This window comes from Hydra vulgaris, chromosome 03 (genome assembly GCF_038396675.1).
Source record: "Hydra vulgaris chromosome 03, alternate assembly HydraT2T_AEP".
NCBI lineage: Eukaryota > Metazoa > Cnidaria > Hydrozoa > Anthoathecata > Hydridae > Hydra > Hydra vulgaris.
The window spans coordinates 36,920,290-36,937,725 of record NC_088922.1 but is presented as its reverse complement, the minus strand read 5'-3'; the positions used below and the strand labels follow the sequence as shown (position 1 = coordinate 36,937,725).

The window sequence follows — 17,436 nt, the reverse complement described above, 5'->3', positions numbered from 1 at the left end:
TCTTATGTTAGGACTCATACAAGATTTTGGAACTGGATTTTGTATAAATTCCAAATTTATTGAAATTCTTATAAAATGTATTTCATAGGTTTATTCCATACAAAATCCTGTTCCAGTTTCATATAGGAGCTACATATTCACCCTTTTTTGTAAAAAACGCAAGTACAAGAAAGAAGATCAAAAATGAAAATACCTGCTTTAAAACGTTTGAACACTATGTTTGAACGTTTAAACATTATGTTTGAACGTTTTGAACCAGGCATTTTGATTTTTGTTAATCAAATGAATACATTTGATTGCAGCTAAATCAAAAACAAATGTCTTCATAATAGAAGCTTGCAGAGAATTATTTAATGCAGACTCTTGTAGCCAGCGGTTGTTGACTATATTTCAGTTGTTACATACGGGAATTGTTTGAAGAATTCGGTTTTTTCAACAAATAATGCTCCTTGTCACGCTTGTTTGGAAAGGTTGTTTGAAAATTTACGAACTCAATTGCTCCGTTTAAGACACTTCAGTCCAATGTTTAACCGGGCGGAAACAATTTAATCCAAAAAAAATAATTTTTAGTTAACTTCTTTGTTTTATCACAGAGCGCAACGGTAGAGGATTTAACCAGGAAGTTCACGCCTCCTTTCTTACCAATGTCACATATTGGGCTAGAACCGGCATCAAACTACGGACCACTAGGTTATCAGCCAGAATTGAAACCACCGCGCCACGGCTATCTAAATTAAAAATAACGTTAAAAATTCGGCACGCATTCTACATGTATTAGATGCTGTTGTAAAATAGCAAATGCAATATTTAGAAAGTATTGATGCTGCGGCAAAAAAAAACGCAACAACGGGAGGCGACTGTGTAATATGGTTTAAATATAAATCTTATTTTTTGTAAATAATTTGTTTCTTTTATTTATGATTTATATGAATTTTTGATAAGACTAAACAAAAAAAAAAGAGATTAAATTGATACCCGATGGGATTTTTCTAGTTACCACTACATTGTCAAAAGTCTTTTTTTACGAACTTGTAAATTTATTGATAAAATACTATTACTTATTGAAAACCAACCCATTTTTCAGCTTGGTCAGAGTTGGATCCAGCTGTAAATTGAAAAGCAAATTAAAGCTAAAAATTCTTAACTACTACTATCACGTTCTCAATTCACGGAATTTATAGTCTCAGTTCCGCAAATTACCTCAAAATTGTTTAGAAAAGTAAACATTTCTAGAATTTGAAAAGATTTTAAGAAAAAGTTTGAGAAGCAGAATATTGATAATACTTTGGCATAAAACTTTTGATGTCAAACTTTTTTAACGCTAAATATCTTTCCTAGCCAAATATATCATTAACTTAAGTTCGAAATATTTATCTTACTAAACGATTTTGTGATAATTTACGGAACGGAATTGAGACTATAAACCCGTGTATTACATCTTACGATTTTTTATTTACAAGTTTCATGTTCTCAGTATCATCCAATTTCTGAATTGCAACTTCGATGTTCTCAACTACATATCATGTTCTTTACGTTTCATCAACTACAACATTCATGTTCTTCACGCTTAATCAAGTACAACATTCATGTTCTTCACGTTTCATCAACTACAACATTCATGCTTTTAATTAAGTCTAATCACAAATGATGTTTTCAATTATATCTTATGTTTCTTAACCACAAATTTCATATTCTTAATTAAATTTTATGTTTCTTATTTACAACTTTTGTGTTCTCTTACATCTTGAAAAGGTAGTAATGAACTGATGAAGTAAACGAATAATGAATAGCATACAAATGGCACAAGTACACTTTTTTATTTTATTCTAATTTATTTTATAATGGAATTTTTTGAATAGCTATAGTTTTTTGTGGCGATGAAGATAGTGGAATTTTTTTTTGTGGCGATGAAGATAGTGGAATTTTTTTTTGTGGCGATGAAGATAGTGGAATTTTTTTTTGTGGTGATGAAGATAGTGGAATTTTTTTTTGTGGCGATGAAGATAGTAGAATTTTTTTTTGTGGCGATGAAGATAGTAGAATTTTTTTTTGTAGCGATGAAGATAGTGGAGTTTTTTTTTGTGGCGATGAAGATAGTGGAGTTTTTTTTGTGTGGCGATGAAGATAGTGGAATTTTGTTGAGCAATGTACTTATTTCATTTTGAGTTATGAGATGGTTTTAAAAACTTTATTAATTATTTAGTTTACTTCAAAAGTAGTAGAAACAACATAAAGCAAGAATGCACGGTGAATGCAAAAGTAGTAGAAGCAACAATAGCAAGAATGCACGGTAAATGCAAAACAATAAACTGCCTCGAAAAAAATAATTCAAATGTATATTTACAAACTCTATATTACTAAAAATATAAAAGGATTTATTTGAAAATATTATTGAAAAGACACTAAAGTGCATTTGCTTTTTAAAATCACTATGATGCGTAAGAAAATATATCTAAAATTTCTTTAAAACAAACTATTTTAAATTTTTCAAAACAATAAAAATATTGAAAGGCAAATCGCAAAGTATAAAAGCACCTCAAAATGTTTTATTAACTTCTTGAAAACAAGACAAAAATATTATAATTCAGCGACATTTACAGACTTAATATATAATACTCGAGCCATAGAATCCGTAAAAATTTCATGGCGCTGAAATCCTGTAATCATTTCGAAACTGATATCGTCGCTTTCAACTTCCATTGAATAAACTTTTGAAAGCAAAAATCGTGGCCAAGGTACCAGCCCTGACTGTTCAGTGGATAATTCTACGTATAATTTTGTTTGTAAACTATTTTCAAAGAAAACCGGATGAATATTTTTGTTTGATTTCCATACAGTATCTGAGGGATCGTGCATTAAGTATAACTTGTCAAGCGAGTCTGCTCCTCTTTTTGTAATTATGACTTCAACTTTGAAGAGAGCTGTATTTACTAATTCACACTCATCCATTATAACTTGTAACGAATAAGAATACTATAACAAAAAAGTTTAAATATCACTAAATATTATAGTTTAAAAATATATTGTAAGATGTGTTAGAAAGAAAAAAGTGAAGAGCAATCGTCCCATAAGGAGAAAATAAATTTTGTAAAAGCTACTACTTTTAAATTTATTCGTTAACTTCCATCCCATTGCATTTTAAAAAGAAAATACAAAGACCTGATACCGACCTTCTATATTTGTAGTAAAGATTAAAGTTTGCTTGAAAGTATTTTTTATCAAAAAATAATCACGAGTCTTGAAGGTATATATCGTGATGTTGTCCTATTCGTGATGTTGAGAGAATTTTACAAAATTTGTTATATATTCTCTTAAATTTTTTAATTTAAAAAACAAAATTTGCTAAACTCGTTAAATTAAAAGATTAAAAAAAATTTTTAAATCAAATTTGTTAAATTGATTGCTTAAAACACTATATTATTTAACAAATAATAAATTTGCACGTCACGATATGCTATTTTGTCTTATACCAATCATTGCAAAGTGGAAATCACATGGCCAAAAATCAAAAAAGTGACTTACTTCAAACATTATGTCTAATAGTAGGATTTGTTTGATTGAGTGCAGAGACTTCCGGAATGGCGGACACTTTTTTCTAACGAATTTTATAAATAAATTAAAAAAAAAAAGAAAGATAAAGAAAATAGAATAAAATAAGAAAAATAAATGAAATAAAAATAAAGAGAATGAAGAAAAGAAAAAAAAGGAAATAAAAAAGCTAAAACTAAAAAAAAAATTAAAAGCCAAAAACAAGTTAACGAAAGAAAAAAATGAGATAAGAAAAAAGAAAGACAGAAAACCAAAGTTAAAAGAAAAAAAACATTCGAAAATGGAAAGTAATTAAAAAGAATTAAAAATATATATAAAAGTTGCTCCGTTTTTGAAAAAAGGAAAAATAATATTTTTTAAATTTTATTATTTTTGAAAGACTATATGTGTTTGCTTGATATGATTTACTTTTTTATTTTAATATTGTCATTTATTATGAAAACTCTACACTTTTTGTGACTAAATGTTTGTAAGTGGGTGACACGTTTTTATTTGTGAGTATTATTGAAAATTTTTTGTTTATTTATTGTTATTTTTTAATGAAATATTTATATTACTTTTATTAATATGATTATTGATATTAAGATTATTATATTTATTAAATCATTGTTACTTTTTTTTACAGTAATTGTTTTAGTTACATGGTAGGTTGTTACGTTTTGTCAGTACACAACTATTTATAACTTTTCTGTGCATTATATTCAATTGTTGTTTTAAAATTGATATTGATTTATTATCATATAATTTTCTTATTATTCTTATAAATTATCATTATTATTACCACTATTATTTGTATTATTAATGCTCTTTCATGGTATTTACTTAAGATTAGTTTTTAACTATTTGTAAATAACCTCGATTGTAAGATCTTTTATCGAAAATATATTGATATTGATATTACTAACATCATCACTAAAAATTTCTTCGAATAAAAGCAACTTCTTTTTTCATTCTTTACTAAAACTAAAATTAAACTACTAAGGCATGAAAGTAAATTTGTTTTCGTGTAGTTCTTGAAGGGAAATAGCTATTTTTTATTTAATTTCAAGTGTTTATGGTTTTAAAAAACATGAATAATTTAAGAAAAAATAATTTAAAAATGCGTTTTCGATGCCCAACTGATCGACCAAAAACCACATGTATTTCTAAATGTTAAAAGTTTCTTTTTATTTTGTAAGTATATTGTTGTGAACTAGGGTAATGGAGAAAATCAATTTAAGTCAAATTATGCAATCCTTTCAGGTTACGAAAAATACTTTTGATAATGTAGATAGTGGAGTAGATTATTACTAGGATTCAAGTCAGAGGAGACAAAGTAGATTTATTAAGAAAGAGTTTAAAACTAACTCTTGCAAAGTATGTTGTACTATGGCATGCATCATATTGAAAAAAAGAAATATTTTATAGTAAAAACCAGGTTTGGCTTTCAGTTTTTAAAACAAATGATTTAACCGAATCACCAGCTAACCAAGAGGGTTTAATAAATAAAACAGTAAAAAGAGGTCGAACAACAAAAGAGTTGGATGAATCGAGTTCTCACATCAAAAGATAATTGATAGCAAATATATTTTTTGATTCAAAAACGAAATCCGTCGAAAAAATATTGTTAGTGGCTCAAAAAACAGAATTTAATAAACACAAATTTAATTTCGTCAAACTACTTAGCGTTTTACAAAGTGGCAACACGAATCGTTATGATTTACACTCAGCTAACCGCATTGCAAGAGAAAATGACATCTAAAGAAGCTTCTTCATACTTCTAAGATAATAAATATTTAAAAAGTATTTATGAAAATACTCATAAGAAGCACCATGCTGATTTCCACCAACTATATGTACATTCAGATTCAAACCATATTTTTTGGAATAACATATTATCTCAATACACTATGTTATTTATTATATCCTGTTATTTTATGGAATAAGATATAATAAATAAGTATTAGTACTAGATTCTGTTGACCAGTTATGCTGGAAAAATAAAGAAGTGGTATTATAAACTAAGGAGTAGATGAAAAAAATTTTAATTTATATTTCGTCAAAGTTTACCTTCCAGGACATAAGTATGTTTGATCAACATAATTTTGTCCTATCCACGATTGATGGGAAAAACTTATTTAAATCACAGACACTTCTTCGACACAATGTTGTACGATTTGTCATGCCACACCTAACACGATGAGCAATCTAAAAATCTTTAAGGAAGGATTTGTTACAAACGGGCAGGCATTGTGCTATGGCATTTCACCACTACATGCTTGGATTAGGTTTTTAAAAATATATATTTATAATATTATTATAATTATTATATATTAATATAATATTATATATTTCATATAGAATTAAAGTAAAAAATTGAAAAGTAAAAAAGTTTTAAAAGACCAATATTTATTAAGAAAAAAAATTATTCATGATCGGATGTTTGAAGAACTTGATTTGAGAGTTTATGAACCAAGAGCTGGCGGATCAGGAACTAGTAAAACCGTAAATTTATGCCAACAAGCTTTTTCTCATCATCTTTTAATCAGCAAAATTTTAGAAATTGATGAAGAAATTACTATCAGATTACATAACATTCTAATTGCAACCAATTGCAACCAATTGCAAAGACCCAATTGATCCTAAATAAATTGATAAATACAGCAATCATACATATGAGAAATTGTTAGAGAAATATAAGTAGTTCAAGGTCCTAGCTTCCATTTACAAAGTATTAGCACATGCTGGGAAAATTATCATTAATTCACCATAGTAAGTGACCGGGGCCCCGGCCCCGGCTAAAAATGAGACTTTTTGCAAACCTGGCCCTGGCAAAATTATAAGATATAGCAGAGGTTGATAGCCAGGGCTAGAAAAATATTTATAATAATATTTGTATTATAATTTTGTATTTACATTTACTTTATTTATAATATACTGGCATATATATTTTTTTAACTCTAAATTACTTTCAACAAGATTACAAGCAATCACTATTAAGTTATGGGTTACTTTAAAATAGAGGAAAAGTTAAACTTTTTTTTTTTTTTTTTTTTTTTTACATCTTTGCTTCCAACAAGGCTGCAAACAACCACTATAAGAGTTAAAAGTTATTGGAAGAGAAAAGATGAAGTTTGTAGAGCAAGATAACGATTGACAGACCACTTAAAAGATTGCAAATGATATGAATCAGGAAAGCAAGATGAAGGAAGCCAATTCCAAAGAACTGATGCTTGAGGAGAAAAACTAGACAAATAAGAATATTTGGAACACTAAGGAATAGTCACAGTAAAAGGATGAAACTTAATTGAATGACGAATAACACGAGTATAAACTTTTGTAGATGGCACAAGAGATGCTAGCTCTTTAGAGCAGTGCCAATTATAGTATTTATAGAAAATAGAAAGAGAAGCAACATGACAACAATGTGTTAATGGTTGGATGTTGGCTGCAAGAGCAGGTCCAACTATGTTTACAATCCATTTTTGCACCTTGTCTAAAAGAAAAAGGGCATCATTAGAAGGTCCGCCCCAGATATAGCAACAGTATTTCATACAAGGACGGATTTGAGATTTGTAGAGATTTGTAGAAGAATAGAATCCGGAGTAAGAAAGTGTCGAGCATGATAAAGAGATGCAACCTTAGCAGATGCCAATTTTTGCAATGGATTTGATGATAGATAATGATGGATAGAATATGAAGGATGATGGATAGATGGATAAAAGATGAAAGGTAGACGACTCATTGAGTACATCACCATTCATATATATAGGAAGATCTAAATTACTTCGATAACAATAGGCTAAAAAAATTGGGTTTTATCTGAATTAAAGTTCACCAGTCACTGTGAGCCCCATGCTGTAGCAGAAGTGAGATCCTTTTCAAACTCAAATGCCCCCTCCAAGCAATCAGAGAGTATTGGCTTCTTATCATGACAAGAATAATTGGTAGTATCATCAGCAAACAATGCCACCTTAGATATGAGAATACCTGGAAGATCATCAATGTAAATTAAAAAGAGTATAGGACCAAGGATTCAACCTTGAGGAAACCCTGCAGTTACAGGATAACTTTTATACTACAATTGGAAAAGAAGGATTCAATAATCTTAAAGATGTTACCAAATACACCGTAAGAAAAAAGCTTATGGACAAGACCAGCATGCTAAACTTTATCAAAAACTTTAGAAATGTCAAGAGCAATAGCCTTAACCTCTCCATCTCTATCTAATGCACGATAAAACCTATCGGTTATTACTGTTAGCAAATCCTTTGTAGAACGAGAAGATCAAAATCCATATTGATGGTCAGAAAGTAAGTTATTAGATTCAAGATGAGAGATTAAAGGTTTGTTAATTAAAGATTAAAAACCTTGCTTATGATAGGTAGAAGACTAAAGGGACAGTAGTTAGAAATACTAGAAAATGGTTAAATGAAGACTTTAAAAGTTGCAAAATGTATTAAAAATCAAGATACGAAGATGGGGAAGAGTTAAAAAGGTTTTTTGATGTGCAAGGACAAAAAACTGAATTAATAAAAGTTTTTATAGCAAGGGACAGATACAGTAAAAGGATGCAACTTGTTGAGTAAGAAGCCAAGTAAGAATGAATTTTGGTTATCGTAATAGTAATGATAACTTGTTTGAAAATTGACTATGATGGTATTTGTAGAAAAAAGAAAGAAATGCAACCTTACAACAATGCAAGAGTGGCTCAAGCTTGGCAGATAAAGCAGGTCTAATTATATTTACAATGTGCTCTTAGACTTTGTCTGAGAGTAAGAGGGTTGTTATTCATCAATATAGGAATGCCAACAATATTGCAAAATTTTTTTGCAGTATATAAATGAGTTTTGTTGCCTATTTGTAGACTGTTACAGAAGAGAGATCAGATTAAAAACCAGCGCTTGTTCTAAGCAATCAAAAAGTAAAGATTTTTTGTCAAGACAAGAGTATAAAGTTGAGTCCTTAACTAATAGAGGTACTTTAGATGTAAAATTTTCATGAAGATTGTTATTGTAGATAAGAAACATTACAGGAGCAAAGATAGAACTTTGTGGTACCCTTAAAGTTACTTGAAATAAAGTGGAGTGTAGCACTTCAAGAATAACTTTAATTCCGCAGTTAGAAAAAAATAATTTATTAATCTCAAAAACTTTATATTAAGAAACTAAAAACAGAGTGAAGACCAAACCCGGCCCCAGCCAAGTTTATGACTGGGACTGCATAAACAATTACTAACTCACCAGTTCCACTTGGTTTAATGGGAGAAAAAGCAGAGAAACAAACTTATTTAACCTTTTCATTCGAGCTATACACATTTCTGATCTATAATATAGCAACAAAATTTTTTTTTTGAACTCATGGCCCTTATGTTTGGGGTGGGGGTTAACTTTTTGGGGTATTTTTAATCCTAGGCTTCAATTACCTCAAATTTTTTGCAACACATTATAGCTTGAAAAATTTGTCCATTGTTTAGACAATGTCTGAAAGTATCATATATAAAAAATCCATTGCCCCCAGCGCTTAACTGCATTCCCCCTCCCTCCCTTTGCTGCACCTATCAACTGGTTAAACACAAAAACAAAAATATATTATCATAAGTCTATAATTTACTCAATTAAGGCTTAATATCCACATAAATACAAAAATTATATTTTTGGCCACCTATTTCAATGGAATATTCTCACTGTACATTGGTAGAAGACAAATATCATATCGTGACTTATAAATTATAAGGTCCTATCTCCCATTTATCATATCGAGAAAATTTAACTTTTAGTTTTTATTAATTATATAATTTTTAGGTTTATAACTATATAATTTTAATGTGTCAATTTATTTTTATTATTTATTTAATTTTTAAAATTCCATGTTTTTCTTAATTCTAACTTTATTTAATAAAGTTGGGTTTAACAATAATTTATTAACCATTTAAAAAATTATAATAATAGTGCAAGATTAATTATAAAACATAAATAACATAAAAAATTTATACTTTATCAATATAAACAGTAATAACTGTAAGACATTTGAATAATCAAAAAACAAAAGTATACAGCGAGTTTAAAAGTAAATACCTTTCTAAACTTTAGTTTTAATTCTTTGGAGTAAACATTGTATATTGTCAAAGATTGCAAATCATCCTTTCATCAATTTAAAGTTAATTAGAGAAAAAAAAAAGATTATTCTCCTTAAATATATCATTATGATAATGCCTATATTTATAGATGACAGTGATAATAATAATAATAATTGTAATAATAATAATAACAATAATAATAAACAAAAATGATAATAAAATGACTATAAAATATATAATATAACCTCGTATTATATATATTATTATATAATATAACCTAGTATATTATTAATATAATTACAATAGAAAAAACCAAAAGAGTTATACCAATAAAAAGCTAAAAAACATGATACACCAATTACAAAGATACGCTAATAAGATAAAAATAAAAAAGATAATAATCATAATATAAGAAAAATAATATAATATACAAGTATAATATATAATATAATATATAAATATAAATAATAACAAAAAAAACACCAAAAAACATGATTCAAAAGTTTAAAAATGTAAACAAAAAAAAAGAAGAAAAAGAAACAATAATTATAAAATACACATATAATCATAAAATAATCAAAAACATCAAAAAAAAATCAAAAACAATAATCATAAAATACACAAATAAAAAAATAATTGTACCTTGGACTGTTTAAAATTCACTTTGAATGTACAATCTACGGTACATACTTCAGAGCCTAATTCAAAATAAAAAAAAATAAACATAATAAAAACAGTCTTAAATTCATTAAAGACATTCAAGATTAAAACCTTTGATCGCTATGCCATTTTTCCTACTTTTAAAATAAAAATAAACTATTACTTTCTAAAGAATCATATTTCCATATGAGAGTATATTCTTCACTACCAAACAAAGTCTAAAATAAAATGATGGCAATTATAGTATATAACTATTAAATGTTAAAAAAAAGAGCCAAAAAGCAAACTCACTATATCCTTTGCTGTATCCAGTAAATAAAATTTGTCTTGATTTTGACCAAGAATCATTGGTTCCGAAAACTTTAACTCTACTGGATTTACGCCACACAAAGTAATCTTCACCAAAAAACTAAAAATTATATATATATATACACTGAGGGAAATTTCCATAGTTCCACTTACAATTTGTACATATAAATGAATTCTTGAAGTATTTGCATTTCTTTTTTTTTCACAGGAATTTTTAGGAATAAATAAATATACAAATAATATTTTAATAGAAAATAATTAATAATTTATTTTGTAAAAAACTAAAAGTTAGAAATATTTTGAAAAAACATGCGAAATTTCTTGTAGGTGGCTTTTTGTCAAATTAAGTAATTCAATCATCTTCAATAAACACCTTTAAATCAGCAATCAGTTGCTGAGTAAGCGGTAATTGATTACTTTGGCTGTCACAGTGTGCTTGAAAAATATTTACTGGCTCAGTCAGTTACAGCATTTACTACTAACACTTCATCTCTTTCTCCTTCTCTCACTATATATATATATATATATATATATATATATATATATATATATATATATATATATATATATATATATATATATATATATATATATATATATATATATATTTTATATAAATATGAAAAAAAAAATTTTCAAAACGCAAATACACAAGAAGCCAAATTTGGAGCAAATATAAAAAAAAATACAATTCTAAAAATATTGACCAAAAAAAAAATGCACCAAATTTTTCTATCTAATGGTCCAAAAATTTTTTTAGATTGTTGTGTATCCTAGTTTTTACATAATTGTTGTTTAAATTAAAAAAAGATTTTGCATAATATACAAAAAAAGAAAACAATATTTTTTTGCGTATTTGTGAAAAATTATTTTTTTGATTTAAACAAGAATTATGAAAAAACTAAGATACACAACAATTTAAAATAAACTTTAAACCATTATGATCACATGATCAAAAAAATTTTGGGATATTTTGTCACTTCAGCACAAGATCAATATTTTTGAATTTTTTTTTCTGTAATCATATTTTTTTAATACTTGCTCCAAATTTGGCTTCTTGTGTACTCGAATTTTGAAAATTTTTTTTAAACACCTCTAATATATATATACATATAGTCACGCCAGAAAGAAAGTTGACAGTACCTGAAAGTGAAACCAGAGTAGCCCATACCAGAGTAGCCCAAAGTGAAAGATACCATACTTTCAGTATGGTATCTTTCACTATGGGCTACTCTGTACCATGCTCATGTAGTGAAAACAAGATGAATTATTATGAATTATGTAATTTATCAAAAGTCAAAAATATTTTAGTTTTACTGTATCATATGAAGTGGAAAGATTCTTTTTTTTTTGTTTTAATCAGAGTGTTTTACAGACTGGTCAAAAAGTAAGTCGACAAATATAATTTTTCTTTAATTTTTAGAACTAGAATTTTAAACTAGTCTATTGTCTATACTTGTTATATATATATATATATATAGTTATATACTTGTTATGGTGATTATGCATTTTAAAAAATCAATTCTAAACGAATTTTTTTAAATTAGAATATATACTATAACCTGACATTTATTCTAGAATTCGGAAAATTCGAGAGTTAAATCTCACAAAATAAAAATAATTTATGAACGAAAACAAGCTGGTGAACTTTTGTAGAGTATTCACAATGTATTTCATATTTTAGGAGGCGTAAATAAAATTTGCATAAAAGCAAATTTTATTTACACCTCCTAAAATATGAAATATTGGACAAGGTGTTGTCTTTCATTTTTGGCCCTTTAGAGTTAAAGAAAAAAATGATTGCACTTGCTTATAGCAAGTCAAAATCAATTGAGACTGAAGCAAAGTAAAGACTATTTATTTCAGCACAAAAGATGAAAGAAAATATAAATTTACCAATTGATATTTAAATTAAATATAGATTAAATTTAAAGCTTTAAAATCAATTTAATAAATTTGTGGCTAAAAACCATTTATTTCAAAGATTAATGCCAGCATTTTAAGTTTGCCAGAGAACATAAAGATAAGCCTTGACAATTTTGGGAGAGTATTCTTTGGTTGGGAAGAAAGTAAATTTGAACTAAAACTGTAAAATATCGCCAAATAGCGCGAAGAAGGTCAGGAGAAGCACATAAAATCTAAAGTAAAACATTTTTCTAATAAAGGTTTAGGTAAACTACAATATATTGATGGTAAATTAACTGCTCAAGGCTTTTTTGATATTATAAAAAATAATTTGTCAGATTCAGCCGACCAATTAGGATTTATGAGCAACTACATCTTTCAACAGGACAATGACCCCAAACATACTGCAAAAATTACTAATTTTTTTTAAAAGATAATCACATTGTTTCCATGACCACCTCAGAGCCTTTACCACAAAGAACATCTTTGGGATAAAATCAAGTGTAAGGTGCACTAAAACAAAAGAGGTTCCAAAAAATTACAGAAGCTTTGCGGAGGGAATGTGATTTAATTCTGAATTTTAATATAGCTCATTAGGTTTAAAGCCAGTGCTTCCTAAAGTCTTAACAACAAAACTATAAGAAAATGCTGCATATTTATATAAATATAAATAAACAAATAACGCAAAAAAAATATAAATCAACAAATAACATAATATAAATACAAATAAACAAATAACATAATATAAATATAAATAAACAAATAACATAAAATAAATAAAAATAAACAAATAACATAATATAAATATAAATAAACAAATAACATAATATAAATATAAATAAACAAATAGTATAATATAAATATAAATAAACAAATAACATAATATAAATATAAATAAACAATTAGTATAATATAAATATAAATAAACAAATAATATAATATAAATATAAATAAACAAATAACATAAAATAAATATAATTAAACAAATAGTATAATATAAATATAAACAAAAAGATAAAATAATATAAACATATATAAAGACATAACATAATATGAATATAAATAAACAAATAAATATAAATACAAAGAAACATCTTTCAACTAAATAAAGGATTACTTTAAAATATTTGGGAAAAAAACTTTTTTTTATAAATTAATTTTATAAGAATAATAAATAAATAAAGTATTTTTATTTATTTAAAATATTTATAAACTAGATACCACAGTACACAACAATAAAAAATTATTTACTAATCTCCACAAGTTACTGTATCATATTTAATTTGAAATGGTTCATAAAAAATGCATTCCAGCTGCAATGGTACAAATGGTATGGTTAAATCTTTTAACCAACTGCAAACAAACATAATCTAGTAAAAATGTTTATCAAAGATACATAAAATTATACAATATTATAATATATATACAAAATAAAATAAAACAAAACAAAAAAAACAAAAAAAAACAGAAGATATGCAGAAACAATTTTTAAATATTTATGCTATAATTATGTCAATAGAAAATAGAAAACATCGAATGTTTAGATATATGAGTTTTAAGAACATTTAGAAAAACTGTTGCAACAAACATTAAATACTTATTTTTTCAAGGATTTTTTTTTGATTTGATTGAATTTTGTAATTTTCAGGAACTATTTTCCCAGTGTATTTTGAACTCCAGGAATTTCTATGAATGATAATTTAAGTAGTGTGAGTAGAGAGCATATAGAATATATAACAAATTATTTTTAAATTGTAAAACCATTTTCATTTGAGAAACACACTTTATCATTTATTAGTGTTATTTTCCATTGGGGTACAATGTTAGACTTTATTCAAATTTATGTCCTTAAAAAAATGCCTTTCAATCAAAAAGCAGCAACAGATATAGACAAATTAACAAGTTTTTTGCATGTATACTTTATCTAAAAATAAATAGATTATTTAACTGTAATGGTTGCCGTCATATTACGCAAAACAATCACCAATAAACGGAAATAAAAAAGGCTTCAATTTTCAAGTTTAAATTAAACCAAATTATATTATAACATTTAACTGAAAATTTGCAACAATTCAAGATACTATTATACACTATGGTTTCAAATTGGTTCAAGTTTTTAAAACTTTTTGAAATTGAAACTTCAATGGTATATAAGTTGTGTATTACGATGCATACCGTAATCTGTATTATAAAAAATTTGTGCATTTATGATTTTGCCATATATTCACACACTTAATAAATAACTAAAATTGTTTTGAGCATCAAAAATAATAAAACAAATAAAAAAATATAAAACAGTTTCACGTTAACTTAATTTCTGTTGCTTAATCAAAAACAAAGACTCTGATTTAAAAGGTTGAAAAGAAGCCAATGATGCTTGAAGAGAAGCAATGTTGTTTTTTTGCTAAAAAAGTTGAAATTTTTAAAATTTTATTTTAGAAATTTTAACTTTTTAAGAAAATAATCTATTTATAAATTATTTTTAATCAAAATTATTACTTCTATAAATCTCTAGAGAAGTGTATTTCTTTCAAAACAGAAGCAGTTTTTTAATTTCAGTACAGAAGTAGTGTTTTAATTTCAGACAGAAGTTTTTTACTTTCAGTACAGAAGTAAATTATTATTTTCAATACAGAAGTAGTTTATTAATTTTAGACAGAAATAGTTTGCTACTTTCAGACAGTATTTGCTAAAAGTTTGCAATTACTTTTTTGAGGGTTACAGCTTATATGCCAATTTTTACAAAAATCACAATTTCAAGTCATCCAAAAAAATAATTACATTTTTTATATTTCTTAAAAATTTAGGTTTCTCAAAGTTACATTCATCGATTTTTTTTTTAATAATATACCTTACTTCCCTACTTTGGCATAAAACCATGCTGTTAACTGTACCACTCTTTGGATAAAACCAAACCAAAAAAACCAAATCAAATTGAACTGATCTAATTAATTAACATATTCAAAAAACCGAACCGAAACTATAAAAAACCTTTATAAAAATTCTAAAACATCAAAAAACTTATTCAAAACTAAATAATTAAATAATATATTTAAGTTATTAAATTTGAGAACTATCATACCACAAAAAAGCAAAAAAAAGGGATGAATGCAAAAATGACTTAAAAATAGTGTGCAAGCAGCTTGCTGTTAAATTAAAACATATGTTGTTGACCAGAGCGGAGTAAGGTTTTTGAGAGTTTTGGATATCAACGTCTTGTGAAATGTGAGTAAAAAAGTAACGCTTTCTTTTTCAGTTGAGAACTTTTATCTTGCTTAAAATTCAAAATATATCTTTATAATATTTTTATTTTATTAAACTTGCTTTATATACCCCTTTTTTGTATCTTAATAAGCAAATAAATAATAATAAAATTGATATAATCAAAAATTTTTCACTGGTTAAACATTATTAATGCCTGTAGGAGGCATGAAAGAATTAAAATAATTTAATGATTACTCAATTAACTAATAATATTCTAAAAAATAACTAAAATACTCTAACAACAAAAGTTTTAAAACATGTCAAAAGTTTTAAAACATGTCAAAAGTATGGGTATAAATAACCTAAAGCATTTAAAATTTAACTTTAATTACCTTGATTTAACAAAGTTTGCAAGCTAAGTCACCTTTTGAAATTTAGATAATGAAGTAGCTCAAGTATTTATTGAAAAAGTAATTAAGAAATTTACTGTCAAATCTGCATCAACATCTAGATGTTAAAAACCTTCAATTTTGAATAAAAAGGTAAAAAAATTGTCACAAATAGAATTTATCAAAGATTTACAAGAAGTAACTGGAGTTATTTCTGGTAAATGTTTGATAAATTCTCTATAAAATTAAGTTTTACAACAGATCTCTGGATGATTTGGAAAAAGAATTCCTACAAGAGTCTTAAAACACACTAGGGTAGTAATTGCAGGAAACCTGATTGAAATAACAATGAAAGCAACATTGTTTTAGCTGCTTAAGAAAGTGATGAAATCAACTCATTTGGGCTGCAACAATCACACAATTCAGCAAGTTATTTCTAAAGCAATCAAAAATTCAAATGAATTTTCTAAAGTAATTAAAAACTGCACAGATTTAGCATCCAACACACACACAGAAGTGTTCTCTCTACTATCAAGCTTCAAGATGCATGTGAAGAACTTGGAATTAAGCCCAAGATATTGATTGTTCTATGTACAACACAATGAAATTCTGAATATATGTTCATAATGTAAGTCATTGAAGCTAAAGATACTATCAAAACACTTGCAAAAACTAATGAAGAGATTATAAGGTCATGGAATAAAAATAAAGTATTGCTGCATTTTAATTTATTTCTAGTAACCAACTATACCTTCACCTTCTTAAAAAAAATATTCTTTAACACATTTTCTAAATAAGAAAAATGGTTAGAAATCTGAGCCCATATAGAACAACTGTATTTCATGCAAAAACATAAAAAATTTATAAAAGTATAAACTTTAAGAGAATAAACAAGTAAAATTAAAAATGAGTTTTTAAAACCCAATGGTTTTATATGTTACTAAAAAACAAATTTTGCAATCAATTTTTTCTGATATTACTGTTTTATTTTATTAACCTTTGGCTGTATGCGTGTGTAAAAGAACAAAAAAGTTCAGGGAAGATGTGGGTATTGAACCACAGACATTCCGTTTACGAAGTCAACGCCTTATCCAAATATGCTAAACGCGCATATTTTTTAATGTTTTATCAAAATTGTTTATATCATTATTTTTTATTTGTGTTTTTATAATACATAACAAAAATAAATAAATTATATTAACACATAAATAATAATACATAAACATACATGTATTATAAAATCCTGGATTCACAAAGGATGGTATATGGTTACCAGGGGAATTGTGAAAGTTAATTAAAAAAAAAGCAACCATAAAGTAGGAGATTCAGTCTGTTTTTTTATTATTATTGATAAAGTCTTTA

At 26.2% G+C, this 17,436-nt stretch overlaps 1 protein-coding gene across 3 annotated transcripts in view; it reads right to left on the bottom strand.

The window, feature by feature from the left end:
- Positions 1 to 2,310: 2,310 nt before the first annotated feature.
- Positions 2,311 to 17,436, bottom strand: part of LOC100207710 (trafficking protein particle complex subunit 10) — a 51,283-nt gene continuing 36,157 nt past the window's right edge. For 2 of the 3 annotated variants that reach the window (XM_065793096.1, XM_065793098.1), the window contains 6 exons: positions 13,733 to 13,851; positions 10,559 to 10,676; positions 10,431 to 10,485; positions 10,250 to 10,305; positions 9,606 to 9,671; positions 2,311 to 2,973 (listed from right to left, as the gene is read on the bottom strand). In XM_065793096.1, the coding sequence (XP_065649168.1) occupies positions 2,578 to 2,973; positions 9,606 to 9,671; positions 10,250 to 10,305; positions 10,431 to 10,485; positions 10,559 to 10,676; positions 13,733 to 13,851 (810 nt within the window). In that variant the 3' untranslated portion in view covers positions 2,311 to 2,577. Of the gene's footprint in view, positions 2,974 to 5,920; positions 6,171 to 9,605; positions 9,672 to 10,249; positions 10,306 to 10,430; positions 10,486 to 10,558; positions 10,677 to 13,732; positions 13,852 to 17,436 lie in introns of those variants that run through there. The other variant, XM_065793097.1, reaches the window with a different exon arrangement.